This window comes from Zootoca vivipara, chromosome 4 (assembly GCF_963506605.1).
Source record: "Zootoca vivipara chromosome 4, rZooViv1.1, whole genome shotgun sequence".
NCBI lineage: Eukaryota > Metazoa > Chordata > Lepidosauria > Squamata > Lacertidae > Zootoca > Zootoca vivipara.
The window spans coordinates 47668341-47684776 of record NC_083279.1 but is presented as its reverse complement, the minus strand read 5'-3'; the positions used below and the strand labels follow the sequence as shown (position 1 = coordinate 47684776).

The window sequence follows — 16436 nt, the reverse complement described above, 5'->3', positions numbered from 1 at the left end:
ACTAATATGACTATACCTCTGGAATTTGTCTCATTTTTTTAAAAAAGACTTCATTTGGATGTGGGAGACGCTCTCACATCTAGGAGTTCAGAATCCCACAAATTTCAAATTGCCTTCAAACTACAGATGAGAACCTTCACTTTGGGCTGCTTGTGTATTTCTTTCTATGTGTTTCCTTCACACTAGGTACCAAATTAATGCACGGACGGAGCTTGCTGTGCGCTACAATGACATTTCCCCGCTGGAGAACCATCACTGTGCAGTGGCTTTCCAGATCCTTGCGCAGCCAGAATGCAACATTTTGTCCCACGTTGATAAGGAACAGTTCAAACGGATTAGGCAGGTATGGGTCAGAAAGCTGTGGCAAAGTTCCTGTCAATGTGCATTACAGTATTGTCAGAGAGCACCTGCTATTATTAATGAAATGCCTGGGTTCGATCATGAGACATGTGGAGCAAACGTGAAGTACAGTGTATAGAGTGCCTATGAGCTTGTCCAGAGTGATTGCCACCATTCAAAACCTTTACAACCAGACCCCCAAAATCTATAATTAGGTCAAATTGAAAGGCAGTCTTAAACCTCAACATCTCTTATTTTAGAAATTAAGTATTGGTTGTGGTTTGAGAAAATAAGCCAAACCTGGTGAAATAAGCATCTCCCGTATCATGGTCACAAATTGCTCTTTTATATTGTGGTATTCTGGTGTTCTTGTTTTGATTCTTTAAAAAAAGTACTTTAACTTTTTGTAAAGCTCTGAGAACCTGTTGAAGGGCAGGATATAAATAAAATAAAGGACGCGGGTAGCACTGTGGTCTAAATCATTGAGCCTCTTCGGCTTGCTGATTGGAAGGTGAGCAGTTTGAATCTGTGCGACAGGGTGCTTTCCCATTGCTTTCTCCCAGCTTCTACCAACCTAGGCATTTGAAAGCACACCAGTGCAAGCAGATAAATAGGTACCACTGCAGCTGGAAGGTAAACGGCATTTCCATGCTGGTTTCCGTCACAGTGTCCCGTTACGGTAGAAGTGGTTTAGTCATGTTAGCCACATGACCAAAAAAACTGTCTATGGACAAACACCAGCTCCCTCGGCCTGAAGCAAGATGAGTGCTACACCCTATAATTGCCTTTGGCGGGACTTAACTGTCCAGGTGTCCTTTACCTTTTACCTATAAATAAAATAAATGTCTTTCCCCACCAATGTGCCTTGATCAAATTGCCTAAGAACACTGATATGTTTTTTCAATGTTGCAGCCCATGTTGCAGCAGCGCTTGGTTTTAAACACAAAATGTTTTCATTTTTGTAAAAGCAACCTTGGGACTCCCAATTCTGAATCAGGGGCATAGTAAGGAAGGCCTTATCTCTCCCTCCTTGCACCTTGGCCCCAATCTAGAACACACACAGCAGCTATTAGCTGTGGGGAATAAAACTTAAAAGCTTGACAATTTAAGCCCACAGGTATCCCATTGCATGGCTAAGAACAGTTCTAGAGAGCATCTGAACTGAGGCTTCTCAGTGTGTCTCTCCTTTCCAAAAGACAAAACAATTGTGCAGCTTGGCTTTTATCTCAGAGTTTTCTCCTGCTCCCCACCCAGCATCTTCCCAGAGTCCAAAAAGAAGTGTGAGAACTTGGTACAAAACTGTTAAATGGGTAAATTGTTGGAGTAGGGGGGGACATAGGTGAAGTAGTGGCATTTCTACCTCAAGAAATATAAATGTCTTACAATATTGTTGGTTGGTTTTTTTTTCGCATAGGGGATGATTACATTAATCCTAGCAACAGACATGGCAAGGCACGCTGAAATTTTGGACGCTTTCAAAGAAATACTGGACAAGTTTGATTATTCAAATGAGGAGCATGTGACCCAGGTAAGACAATATTCTCTGTTTTCAGATGTTAAGGGGGGGCAAAGGGGGGGTCAGGAACAACAGCCTGAGTCAAACAATGCCAGTGTGGAGGCACCAATGTGGGCGTGTCACAGGACATGCCATGTAGCAGGAGTAGGAGCTGAAAGTTCAGCACAAATACAGTACAAATGCACTTTAATAGAAAGAACAGCTTATTGCTGTGTATAATCACAGCCTAACGCCAGGCTGGAGGTGCCCTTATTTTCAGTGCTGACATCTCACTGCGAAATGAAGGAAACACTGCCTGGTAATAAGTGCAGGTAAACATGACAGATTTCTTACCACCCTGTAAAATGCTCTCCTCCTTTCAGCTAAAGATGGTCCTGATCAAATGCTGCGATATCTCCAATGAAGTTCGCCCAATGGAAGTGGCAGAGCCCTGGGTAGACTGCTTATTAGAGGAGTATTTTATGCAGGTAAGGGTACACCCAGTGGAACTGCCATAGTATTTCATGTTTCAATACAACAGAGCTAAAAGTTATCCAGTAACAATGCCTGACTTTCTAGGTCCACCAAGATGAAAGACCCTTTCTCAGCAGGGTCTTGAAAGTGTGTCATTCTGATGATGTACTTTGAATAAAAGTGACTGTAATTGACTGTAATTTGTAGCCTAAAAGGGCAATCACAGCCCAGAAATGCAAATGTTACCAGATCGCTGCCTATTTTCTCTAACAGGGCTGTTTTTAGGTATTAACTCAGCATGTAAACCATTTCGAAACCAAACAGGGGCAAGGACTTTGTAGAAAAAAGTCAGCTAAATAAGCAGCACCATGTAGGTTAAGTTTGGATTATTTATATCTGTGACTTTGAACCATTCATGACTAAGCCTATTAGAACTGAAAAGCTGGGGTTTTTTTTTAAAGAGAAAGGCAAAAAGGAACAGAAAGAAAGCGCTGTGATCATTTCAAAAGGACAATCTCATTAGTGTTGGAAAAAAGCACCTTATGGTGCCACATCGTTTATCATTTCTTACCGGATTTCATTTGGAGATGACTGCAGGAAGTAACAGGGAAAAAGTAGCAGTCCACTTGCCCTCTCAAATCTGTCAACACGATGTGTATATACAAGCTGTGGCAGTTGGCATCACACCAAGTAAGGCTTGATCGTGATAGGCAGCACAAAAAGGCAGTTCTATTATTTCTTGATTTAACATGTTCCCAGTGTGGGAAATTTAAAATATAGCCAAAAAAGCCATTGCATAATGGCAGAAAGAGCAAAAGATGAAAGAATGTTCAGTTTGCCCTTCATTCATTTGCAGAGCAATCCTACACTGTGTTCAATGGGCCTTACTTCCAGATAAGTGTGTTTATGGTGCATATCATCTTCCCTGTCGAGAACCCCCAGAAACTGTCTCTGCCGCTCTCCCACTTTTCCTCCAACACCCCAAATTTCTGTGGGTCTGAAAATCTTTCAACCACATCTTTCAAATATATTTTAAAAAATCTTTAAAATAATACAGCATAAACAGGTCAAAACATAATCACAATTATATCATTCCAAATTGGATAAATATTGACCATGGGTTTGAATTTACTTAATGCATTGCTACACTTTGTCCTAGAGTGACCGGGAAAAGTCCGAAGGCCTTCCGGTGGCACCTTTCATGGACCGAGACAAAGTGACCAAACCTACAGCACAGATAGGCTTCCTGAAGTTTGTTCTTATCCCAATGTTTGAAACTGTAACAAAGGTAAGGTCAAAGAAGTTGATTGTTCAAAAGCCCTTGGATCAAGTGCATTTTCTCATAGTTTTTTTTGAGGGGTGCAAGAGTCCCAAATTCACTTTAATTGCACAACCTGGATTTGCTGGTATGCAACTGAAACCCACCCACAAAAAAACCAACTGTTTAGAAACACCCAGTGTGATTAGCAATCATCTCATAGGTGCTTACAAGTAAAATACAACTTGAAGGGATGGAAGGCTATGTCTTCCAGTCCCAGCTGCAAATCCACCACAAGGAAAAACTTGCCATTAGCCTGTATAGGAGTGTGTGTGTGGTTACTAACATTCCAGGCTTTTAATAACTCATTTATACGATGTTAGCATGCTGAATTTTTCTCATTTCGAAACACATAGTTATTGGAAAGCAATTTCAGTTTACCTTTCTTGCTTTGTTTTAGCTTTTCCCAGAGGTTGAAGAAGTATTGCTCCAACCACTTTGGGAATCCAGGGATCGCTATGAGGAGCTGAAGCAAATAGATGATGCTGTGAAAGAGGTAAGACAAGCTTCTGTTTGTGGGATTAACAAGGACAACTGCTGGGCTGAAAAGGCAACACGCAGACACCCTTACATGAACCAGGATTTTGAGGGTTTGCTTGCAAGAATTCTCCTAATACAACACATTTTTACATGCCACTTTCACAAATATATTCATTTTTGCACATACTTGCCCAAATATACCGTATGCATTTTTGTGTACATTATTTGTTTCAAGAAATGCAATACAAAATTCATATGTGCACTTATAAAAGTGCAAATTTTGAAGGATAGCTGTGCTTTAGTCACATATTGTGCAAACTGGTAGGTTTATGTTAAATCCTAACCAAATCAAATTTCTTCCCATCCCTACTTCCAAATAAGTACATAGGAGTACAGCCTTAATAGTAAGTTGAGGAACAGATCTAATGTAATGGGAACTTTTGAACCAAAGGGTATAGCTGGTTCTGGGTGTGAATACGCCACAGAACACATGAGAAGATTTTCTAACTTCACTTACAACTGTGCTTGATAAAACAGGCTTTGTGATTTTCACGCTTAAGCAAAGATTCCTACATTCTTATGTGTAATGCTATAATGCCCTCTGGAAGGAAGCCACCACAGGTTCCCTTCGATTCCAATAAAACAGGGATGTAAAAATTTCATGAATTAATTAGTTCATTTAAGCATAGTAGCACAGCACTTCTGGTAATAAGGCAACTAATAGGAAAATGATGCATGCAAAGCAGAACACATGCAGGGAAAATTATACCTCTCCTTTGTCAAGTGCTTGTGGCTCCTGCTGAGGCAGTCAAATGGCCTTTGGATTGCAGTGGCAAAGAATGAAGACAGAGCAGTCCTTCTGAGTGACAGAGGGTAAGCTAGCCACTGACAGACAAGCCTGCTTTTAGTTTTTCAGCATTGGCCCAAAACGATGCCCTCGTAATCTTTTCACTATGGGCTTTTCATTCTCTTAGCTTTATTGATCTGGCTTCATTCCAAGCTAGATTTTTATAGCAATCATGTTCCATTTCTTCCCATCTCACGAGAGCTCCACAAGATCTTACCAGATCCAGTCAGGCTTCAGCAGTGGGGCAAGAGACAGGAGCAGCACCTCCCCGTTTTGCCTCACCTACTCCAAAGGCAGTTCACCCTCTCATGAATTCCCACTGGTGTCTACATGTGTTGGGTACCCAGAGGAAACTAACAACCAGAGAGGGGGAAAACATGGTTCCTGTACACCAGCCACTGGTGCTGCAGATCCTATGGGGGACATTGTAAGGAAACTCCACTGAAACGAACAGATTTCATGCACTGGTGATCATATTTTCTGGGTTGTGTCAATGACTCGGTGGCTGCTATATTGACAAATCAGATGCCTCATGGCTGCCATTGTTAATTATTCCATTCTACTCTTAACTAGCTACAGAAGAAGAAGAACGAAAGTTTGGCAATTGGAAGCAAGGAGAAGTGAAAAGCAAAGGCAAGGCACATCCGGGTAATTATCCCTCTTTAAAGGATACTTTCACATTAAGAAACATGGTGACAACATTTAAAACATTATACAGAAAATTGCCTATGGCTTGAGGTATTTTCAGCAATTTTTTTTAAAAAAAATCCAGCTAATATCTCTGCAATATATTGAATGTATGCTTGTGAAAAAGAAAAGAAAATAGAATTGTAATGCATTTTTACCAACTATTTATACAATATTAAAACCAGTAATGAAAAGCAGAGAGAGAGAGAGAGAGAGAGAGAGAGAGAGAGAGAGAGAGAGAGAGAGAGAGAGAGAGAGAGAGATAGCACTCTCGAGTAGTTAGGAGAGTCCTAGTCCCCTCACAGAACTACAATTTCCAGAGTTCCCTAAGAAGAGGGATTGATTGTTAAAAGCACTCTGATAATTGTAACTCCGTGAGGCAAATAAAGGTCTCTCAACAACTTCCAGCAGCCTTAACAAACTACAGCTTCCATAATTCCTTGTGAGAAGCCATGGCTCTTTAAAGTGGTATCTTAGTGCTTTAAATGTATGGTGTAAATGTGGCCAAATAGGGATTACCACAGTTGCTGTGTGTGTGGCTTGAAAGGTGTGCTGAATCAGCAGGTCTGAGCCCTGCCAAAAATTATTCCGAGTGGATGAGACCTCATTCTTTGGGCCTAACAATGTTTGTATTTTAATTCCAGCATTATAATGGACACAAAGATCCTTTAGAGGTTTGCCAAGTATAGCTAAGCATCATGGGATTGCACAGCACTGACGGAGGATGAGACTGAACAGCTGACACTGCCACAAGCACTTTTTCCAAGTTCCTTTTTTATATATAAAAAAGAACCCTAGTATTTATCCTTATGGATGCAGACAATAAGGAATCTCTGCTGTTGTACATTTTTTAAACGAAAAAGTAATCTTCTAAATAATATATTCTTATACCAAAAAATGGCTGCTGTAATTATTCTCTTTTGAAGATTTTATATGTCTTTTTTTTTTAACTGCTTCAGGTTGTCATATGGAGATGTATTGGGAAAAGTTGTGCTTTTTAAGCGAGTTGTTTTAGAAATCTTTTTAAATGTAGTTTTGTGTACCGTTAAGGTAACAACAATGTATCTCAATATGTCTGTGTACGATTTAGAAGTGTTACCTTGCCGAGGGATTTGACAAAACCAGTAGGAAGCTGAGAAGCTTAGTGTTCTCTTCTCTGGTCAGCAACTATTGGCCAAGAAAACCCTTCAGGAGGGAGAGTGAAGGGACCGCCCAATCCCTCAGCCCTGCTGGCCTAGTCCCTCTCTGCATATGCTGTTCCCCCTTTTGTTTTGGGGTCGGTAATTGAGGGGTAGCCTACAGATGATGGTCCTAGAGGGACAGGTTTCCAGTTACCTTATCCCTGAGCACTGAGAGAATTGAAAAGGGCCCCCAGGCATGTTATGAACATGAAGCAGTTCCTGTTGCCAAAGCTTGACAGGTCTAGCACTGTAAACTGCTTGGATAGGAATTCAAATTTCAGAGGAACCAGAGCTATGCTAATCTGCATTCCTTCTTGGAAGAGCGGAGTATAAATGTAACAAATAGCTAATGCTTCAACAAAGAAGATATTTTCAAAAGTTTTTTAAATTTACTTTATTTACATTTCCTGCATCATGTTCTGGTTTAATGAATGGGGCATCTCAAATAACCAGCTAACCGAAAACTCTGATAAACTGGCATTATATTTGCCTACACATACAGTGGACGCTCGGGTTGCGAACGTGATCCGTGTGGGAGGCACGTTCGCAACCTGCAGCATTCGCAACCTGCGTCCGTGCATCTGCGCACGTGCGGGTCACGATTTGGTCTTCTGCACATGCGCAAAGCGTGATTTAGTGTTTCTGCACATGCGCGTGCGCCGAAACCCGGAAGTAACCCGTTCTGGTACTTCCAGATTCGGTGTGGAGCGCAACCCGAAAAGACACAACCTGAAGCGGCTGTAACCTGAGGTATGTACTGTACATTGGCAAGAATCTAGTCTAGATTTGACTAGATGCTATGTGCAACTGAGATTTGTTTAATGAAGGCTCTGTAATTATTATATTTTACTGTAGAGAATATACCATACACCCAGTGCCTGAGAGGGCCTGTGATGGTGAGGGACTACTAGCATGTGTTTTCCATGCTTACAGTTTGAGATTCAATCTCTGAAACCTCCACAATTAGAAGGGTCTTGAGATGCGGAGCTAGGAAAAACTTTTGCATGTGGCCTTCAAGACCTACTTGAGCAGATTAATACAGTGCTTAAATTCACATGGCAGCTTTTATTGGACAAAAGCTGGCAGCCATTTCGCTTGGATGGGAATTGCTAAGGTTAATTCTGACAGTGTGCCCTTTTAATACTGAACAATGAGAGTTTGGGACCAAGGTATCCAACTGAAATGGGTATGGGTTGTTGCTCCCAGGTTACAGAAAGGAACGTCAGGTATGAAGAAACTAGTGGCACCTCGGCTTAAGAAGTCTTCCTTACAAACGATTCGGTTTACGAACTCCACAAAACCGGAAGTAGTGTCCCAGTTTGCGAACTTTACCTCGGTCTAAGAACGGAATCCAAATGGTGGAAGGGCACCGGCAGCGGGAGGCCTCATTAGGGAAAGCGTGCCTCTGTTTAAGAATGGTTTTGGTTTAAGAACGGACTTCCAGAACGGATTAAGTTCGTAAACCAAGGTACGACTGTAATTGGTTTGTGCAAGGTCCCCTAGAAAACCTTTGGCAGGGACAGGACTTGAGTGCCAGTAACTAGGGTTCCCTGAGCTTCCACATTCAGACCCACAGAAGGATTGTACAAAAGAAAGGACTGTGGAATTCTACATCTGGTGAAATTGCCCCTTCTATGCTCTTAGTTCTCCCAAAGTCTAGAGACACATCAGTATTCAAATATGAGCCAAGGGAGATATCCTTTGTTGCAACTGATGGTCATGTATGCCTTCCACAGCATCCTGTTGGAAGTGTACATGAAAGTAAAGCACAAGACGCAAAACGAAAGGTGTGGCTTATGAAAGATGCCTTGGATTTGCTCTGGGAGAAATGTAAGAAATCCCGTTGCACCTCTGAAATATACTCGGAGTCAAGAGTGAATTTCATGCTCTTTATTCAGCTCATAGTCATCAAGGAGGAGAAGAGAAGACGAATGGCTCTTTTCCCAAAACCATCTGCTTATATACATTATTTACACAATGGGCCTTGCGTGATTGGCTACTTCAGGGCTACACCTGTGGGCCAATTATATTGTGGATTGACTTTTGCTTGCAGCCTGATTGGCTGCTCCTACAGGCCAATCAGGTAGCAGATTCACTTCTGCCAGCCGCCTGATTGGCTGCTCCAGCAGGCCAATCAGGTTGCGGATTCACTTCCACCTGGAGTTGGATTGGGTAGCTCCCGCTGATTCTGAATCCTATTGTTCTAGGATTCAGCTCAGTACATAACACCCCTCCCCTCTAAGTTCCAGTCCTGCCCGGGAAGTTGCATTCGTAGTCCCCAAGGTCTGCTGGCCGCCTCCGTGTGCGTTGTGGCCTGGGGTGTTCCTTGGTCAGGGGTTCTGGTTCTGGCTCGTGTTCCGAGGCTGCTGGCTGTGCCGGGGCTGTCTGGTCTGGCGCCACTGAACCACTAGGTTGTAGCTCTGGTTCCGGTGTCCTTCCAGCCTCGGGGCGCCCCTCTGTGCCTACTGCTTCTGCTTCCTCTGCCCACCCCTCTCGCTCTACAGGCCTCACTGCCCTGCTGTCCCCTTGGGACCCCTCTGTCCCGCTCTCCTCCCGGGTTCCTCCTGGGAATCGTCGCCGTATCTGGTCGCAGTGGCGGCGCCAACATTGCCCCCCTTCCGTTAGTACCTCGTACGACACGGGACCGGTCACCTTGGTGACTGTGGCGGGTACCCATGCTGGGCCTGCCCCAAAATTCTTTGCATACACTGGGTCCTGGGCCACAAATGTCCGGGGGTTCCTGCCTTTCCCCACCACTACCTCATCCTGAGCTCTGTCGGGGTGAAGTCGGTCCAGTCTAGTTGCAAGGCGCCGGCCCATTAGTAATTCAGCTGGGCTCCGGCCCGTCGTTGTGCTTGGGGTGCTGTGCTGTGCTAGAAGAAATGCGGCAAGGCGGTATTCCCAGTCCCCTTGTGTCATGCGGCGGAGGCTGTCCTTGGTGGTCCGCACCATGCGCTCCGCTTGGCCATTGGTGGCAGGGTGGAATGGTGCTGAGCGGATGTGGCGGATGGCGTTCTGCGCTGTGAAGGTCTGGAACTCCTCTGACGTGAATGCGGTTCCATTGTCCGAGACGAGGGTGTCAGGGAGCCCGTGGGTCGCAAACAGCTTACGTAGTACCCGGATGGCTGCCGCCGTAGAAGTGGATGGTACCAGTGCGACCTCCAGCCATTTGGTGTAGGAATCCACCACTATGAAGAATGTTTTTCCCTGGAAGGGGCCAGCGAAGTCCACGTGCAAGCGTGACCATGGATGTCGGGCGGACTCCCAGGGCTGGACTGGGGCCCTTGGGGGATCCGGGCGGGATTCTTGGCAGGTCTGGCCGTGTTGGACCCAGGCCTCTATCTCTCTGTCAATCCCCGGCCACCACACATAACTCCTGGCAAGGGCCTTCATCCTCACTACCCCTGGGTGTGTCTCGTGTAGGGCTGTGAGGACCCTTTTGCGGAGGGGCTGGGGAACAACAACCCTGCTTCCCCATAACAGGCACCCCTTGTGGGCCGACAGTTCATGTTTGCGGTTTGTGTAGCCAGCGAATTCTGGCCCGGGGCTGCTGCTGGGCCATCCTCGCCACACCCAGTCCAGGACCCGGGAGATGACCCTATCTTTTGTGGAATGGTGCGCAACTTCTTGTGCCTGAATGGGTCGGTCGGGACCCCGCTGGGTCGGGGCCTGTTTCTGGTAGTGGTAGCCTGCTGAGGGCGTCTGCGTGGCCCATCGCCTTCCCAGGGCGGTGGATTAGTGCATACTGGTAGCCGGCAAGGAAAATTGACCACCTGAGGACACGTGGAGACAACACTTGGGGGGTCTGCTTCTCAGGGGCAAACAGGCCAAGCAACGGCTTGTGGTCAGTCACTATGGTAAAGGGCCGCCCGTACAAGAAATCATGGAATTTTTTTACGCCCTTCACGATTGCCAGACCCTCCTTGTCAATCTGTGAGTAGTTTCGTTCGGCTGCAGCAAGCGTCTGGGAGAAGTATGCCACCGGCACCTCTCTTCCATCCGGGAGTTGGTGTCCCAGGACAGCGCCGATGCCATAGGGAGAGGCGTCGCATGCCAGCACCACTGGCAGCCTCTCATCGAAGTGTGCTAAGACCGAGTTCGAGACGAGCAAGTCCTTGACTGCCTGGAATGCGGCCCTTTGTCGCTGGCCCCACACCCAAGGGGCCCTTTTATCTAGGAGTCTGTGTAGGGGCTCCGCTACCGCTGCCTTATGGGGAAGGAAGGCATGGTAAAAGTTCAATAGTCCCAAGAATGACTGAAGTTCGGGCTTGCTCTTGGGCGCTGGGGCCTCACAAATGGCCCGTACCTTGTCACCGGTTGGATGGACCCCTTCTGCGTCCACCTTAAATCCCAGAAAGTCCACCTGCGGCACTCCCAGTAAACACTTTTCCCGCTTCACCTTGAGGCCCGCCGTCTGGAAACGGTGCAGGACGGAGCGGAGGCGGTCCTCAAATTCCTCTGGTGTGGGCCCGGCGATCAGTACATCATCGAAGAAGGGGGTGACACCAGGAATCCCTTTAAGGAGAGAGTCCATTAGATTCTGGAATATGCCTGGTGCCACGCTAACGCCAAATTGCAGCCGCTTTACTCTGAATGCCCCTCTGTGCGTCACAATCGTCTGAGCCTCTGCTGTGGCTTCGTCCACAGGCAACTGTTGATACGCTTGGGCCAAGTCCAGTTTGCCAAAGATTTTTGACCCAGCCAGGGTGGCGAGGACATGGCTGACCACTGGCACTGGGTATGCATGGGCCGTGAGAGCCTTGTTTATGGTGCATTTGTAGTCTGCACAGATGCGGACCGAACCGTTAGGCTTGACGGGTGTGACAATTGGAGTTTCCCAGGGGGCGTTGGGCACCGGCTCCAGCACTCCTTGCTCCACGAGCCGGTCCAATTCCTCGTCTATGCGGGGTTTCAGGGCGAACGGGACCCGGCGGGCCTTGTGCCTGATGGGTCGTACAGCGGGGTCTAGCTGTAGGGCAATGGGGGGTCCTGTATATCGTCCCAATGCCCCATCGAAAACCCCTGGAAACTCTTTGCATATGGCGTCCACGTCCACTTGTAAGCTAGTGCGGTTCACCCCGGTAACGGCTAGCCCCAGAGGTCCAAACCATGCCAGTCCCAGTAAGCTAACGTAGGGGCCCTTAACTACCAGCAAGTCCAATTGTTGCTTTCACCCTCGATATTGCACCCTGAAGGTCCCCACCCCCATAGTAGGGACCTTACGTTTCTGGAAGTCCCGGAGGGTGAATGGGGCCGGCCTTAGTTTGGGACCCCCATTAGGGCACAGTTCCCTTAATGTTCGGGCCGAGATTATGGATAGAGTTGAACCCGTGTCCAGCTCCATGCGGCATGGGGCTCCCTCTATCTGTACCTCTATATAAATTTTCTCTGTGCTGGGATGGGGCAACTGGAATACCTGGTAGTCCGTGATCTCCGTCGAGTTGCCTTGGTGCATGGTGCCGTGTGACCTGGGGCTCCTGGGTCGGTCATCTGATGCTTGTCGACGGGTGAGTCGAGCCCGACACACCCGGGCGATGTGTCCCAATTTTCTGCACTGCCTGCACTCTGCGTTGCGGAAACGACAGGTCCTCCTCTCGTGGTTCTCCCCGCAGCTTGCACAGTTCCCTCCTTCTCGTCGAGGCTGCTGTGGTGTGTGTGCTGCTTGAGTGCGCCGCTGTACTCGGTGTACTTCCTCCCTGTCAGATTCGGATTCGTCGGTGAGGTCTTCGTGGTAGACCCTCGGTTGGGATGGCGGGGCCGGTCGTGCCTCTTGCGTTGACCTCTCGGCGGCTTCGGTTGCCAGGGCTTCCTCCAGAGCAATCTGGAACGTGAGGTCTTTTTTGGCGTAGAGGCGTCGTTGCAACATCTCGTCCCTCAGGCCACCGACGAGGCGGTCACGAAGCATGTTCTCCAATTCTGAGAAGTTGCATAACCGGGCGGCTTGGCGGAGGGAGGTCACAAACCCAGTTATGGTTTCCCCCGGGGCTTGCCGTTTTGCGTAGAAGGCATTTCGGCAAGCTACCACCGAGGGCTGTGGTGAGAAGTGCTCCTTCAGCCGTTCCATTATTGTTTTGTAAGAGACGGTAGCGACATCTCTAGGTGCAAGGAGAGCCCGGGCGATTTCAAACGTCTCCTCTCCACAGACGCTGAAGAATGTCGCCCTCTTCATGGCATCGTTGGTGACTTCTTTCGCTTGCAGGAGGAAGTTGAAACGGGCGGCGTACCCTTCCCAGTCTCCTGATGCTGGTTTGAATGGCGAGAAGCTGCTGTCGGTTGCCATTCTGGGTTCCTTGGGTCCTGGAGCTGAAGCCTGGATGCACGGTGCGATGCAGCGGTGCAGCAGGTGGCGGTGCTGCGGTGCAGTGCGTGGTGGCGGTCAGCTCAGCAGGATCCCACCTTCGTCGCCAGTGAAATATACTCGGAGTCAAGAGTGAATTTCATGCTCTTTATTCAGCTCATAGTCATCAAGGAGGAGAAGAGAAGACGAATGGCTCTTTTCCCAAAACCATCTGCTTATATACATTATTTACACAATGGGCCTTGCGTGATTGGCTACTTCAGGGCTACACCTGTGGGCCAATTATATTGTGGATTGACTTTTGCTTGCAGCCTGATTGGCTGCTCCTACAGGCCAATCAGGTAGCAGATTCACTTCTGCCAGCCGCCTGATTGGCTGCTCCAGCAGGCCAATCAGGTTGCGGATTCACTTCCACCTGGAGTTGGATTGGGTAGCTCCCGCTGATTCTGAATCCTATTGTTCTAGGATTCAGCTCAGTACATAACAACCTCTATGTATTATTCATGTATGTATATGTTTTGAATGGAGTATGCACTGTAATTTCTACATAGGCTTTTGTTAGGTTGCTTTTAAAGTGAGTTTATAAATCTAGAGTAGCGCATAAGGAAGGCGTTGCCATCTAAGGAAGCTTGTGTCTCCGTTTGAAGGGCACATGTACCCAAGCCATATGCCTGTGAGCTGCAGAGCTGCTTTCTGAATCTCAGTTTGGATTTTAAAAGAAATTGTGTAGGTGGGTGCTCAGACTTTCTTCCATGCAAAACAGGAGATATCTTGCTAACACTCAGGCTTCCCTTACCAAAGGATCTCAGTGACTAACACCTGGCTCTCCAGGACTGAATAATAATCGTGCCACCTTTAAGTGTGACAAAACGTTTTGGAACAGCAAACCTTTACTCTTGTATTGTTTGTGTGTAGATGTTTTTTTTTCTTGGTGGTGATAGCTCTCCAATATGTATTTTGGGAGATGGTCCATTACTGCATTTTGATCCATTTCTGTTGACCAGAAATACTGTTCGATCTGCTCTGAAATCCACATGGGATGTGGACAGGCATCCTTAAGCAGAGCTAGTAACTTTCTAAGCATTCTTCTTCCTGACTCACGCAATTGAAGAAGCAAGCTGCAGATGAACTATCTCTAGTTTATTACATGCTGTTTGAAGGCACCTGTTCATTGAGTGAACAAAATTTATTATTCAAAACTGTTGTAATTTCTTTTTCAAACAGAAGTAGAATAAATCTGATATTGTCTTCAGCATGGTTGTATTTCTGATATTTGTCAAATGTCCCTACTGCTATTGCCATCCTAGTATACAAATCAAATGTCCCTACTGCTATTGCCATCCTAGTATACAAATCAATGTATGTGGAGAGGAGGAACATGGGACTTCAGATCATTAGCTCAGACTTAGTGCACAGTGGGGAATTAGCTATCCAAACAAACATTCAAAGCTGAGAATCAAAGAAAACACAGTTTATTACAAAATAGAAAGATTGGTTACTGCTTGTGCTGTTACAAAAATAAGACATTGGTAATTCTGGTTGAAAAAGCAGTTCTGGCATTACATCTACGAAGTGGTAGAGATTGGATGGATCTAATGTCAAGTATAAAGAGAGAGATAGAAATACAAAAGGTGCCAGACAGACGTGCATGGAGCTGATTAAAGAGGGGAGTTCGAATGCAAACACTACATACTGCAGTGCCGTGTGAGCACCTGCATGAGAGCTAAAAGGAAAGAGGGAGGGAGGGAAAGAGAAGCTGAAGCACAAATATCACTTATTCCAAATAAGCAGTAGGCCTTCCACCCTACCAGTTCAGTGGGCAGTAGCTCTCATTGGCTTCTAGTACAGTAGAAATAAAATTACCGTACTTTTCCATGTATAAGACGAGGGTTTTGGGTTTTTTTTACTGTAAAATAATGTTCAAAATGGTGTGTGTGTGTAGTCTTATACATGGATAGTGCAGATGGGGAATGGGCTATTGGTTGCAGCCACTAGCAGGAGCTTGTCAGCGGCGATTGTGTGTGTGATTGGTGGCTGCGGCAAGGGCGGCTGTGGATTGGCTGCTGCTGTGGCAATTGGGCAATCCCCCCTGAGAAACCTGGGCATTCCCACCCCCAAAAAAGCTCAACAACTCTGGGCCATCTCCCCCATTTTCTTAAATTGGAGGCCCCCAAAATAGGGGTTGTCTTATACACAGGGGCGCGTTATACACAAAAAAATACAGTAACTACAACTACTATTGTCCCTTAGCTAAAAGGCATGTGTGCCCACAAGGGAGCAATGGAAGTCTCTTACAAGAGGGCTCATTTACGTGGGTTCCAGTTTGCAGTATGACTTGGTTGGATTTGGTTGACATTTTCCTTAATGGGGAAACATTAGAACCTGTCAAGTGGAGAGAAGTGACAGCTGTAGGCTGCGTAAGTGGCTTAATTGGGATTTCTTCCATTAATGCCCTTAGCAGACCCAGTAGTGCTCCTAGCAATCATTAGGTGGCATGTAAAACATGTTCACACAATTTAGTGCCACAGTAGCATGAAGAGGTCATCAATATTTTCTCCTTTCCATAATTTCAGTTCTAACTCCCCACACATTGTTTTTTTTAATGGATAATGCATCTCTGCTTAAAGAAGGTTGATTTGCTTCCCAAATGAATAAGCTGATTATATCATATTATAGTGCAGTTGTGTAGACAGAACTGTCAATCTGTGAGCTTGTTATAAGATTCTTATAATCTTAACTGTTGAATAGTTTTTTGCTGAGCAGTAATACAGTAATGGCTTTCCCCCTCACTGAAATATTTGCATCTTAAAAAGGTTGTGCAACAAGCTATCAACAGGCAGGCTTTAAATTTGATATACACATTGATTTTATGACAATGGAGGAAAGGTTGTCTGCCTTCTGTTGTAATGATTTTTTAAACGTTTCAATAAAGTATTTTTTTAAACCTTAAAAAAAATTTGATATACACATTTTTGCTATCATTTCCTCCTAATACGATGGATTTCTAAATTATATGTGCATTTTTGTACACATGGGTGGGAGAATTCTATCACAAAATTCAGAGAAATAAATTTTTTTGAAGGATAGTTGCATTTCGGTTTGCATATTGGTCTGAATTAGGGAAGCATGATTTGGGTAGTTTCTTATTAACATTAAATTTCTTGCCCATCGCTACTGTCAGCTGTCACATATGCCATTGTGGTAGATAGCTAGTCTGCATACACCTCCATTATCCCTTTGCAGCCCTCCGTGTCACCAAAGGACAAGTTACTTGTCCCACAGGATCTACTCGTGCCTCTTTGGCTTGCCGATCGGAA

General features: G+C 45.9%; 1 protein-coding gene across 6 annotated transcripts in view; it reads left to right on the top strand.

Moving 5' to 3' along the window:
• PDE9A (phosphodiesterase 9A) overlaps positions 1-8668 on the top strand; it is a 43121-nt gene extending 34453 nt beyond the window's left edge. For 5 of the 6 annotated variants that reach the window (XM_035115834.2, XM_035115831.2, XM_060273554.1 and 2 more), the window contains 7 exons: positions 187-343; positions 1754-1867; positions 2218-2322; positions 3468-3596; positions 4027-4122; positions 5527-5601; positions 6285-8668. In XM_035115834.2, coding sequence (XP_034971725.2) covers positions 187-343; positions 1754-1867; positions 2218-2322; positions 3468-3596; positions 4027-4122; positions 5527-5577 — 652 coding nt within the window. In that variant the 3' untranslated portion in view covers positions 5578-5601; positions 6285-8668. The remainder of the gene's footprint in view (positions 1-186; positions 344-1753; positions 1868-2217; positions 2323-3467; positions 3597-4026; positions 4123-5526; positions 5602-6284) is intronic. The other variant, XM_060273552.1, reaches the window with a different exon arrangement.
• Positions 8669-16436: the final 7768 nt, after the last annotated feature.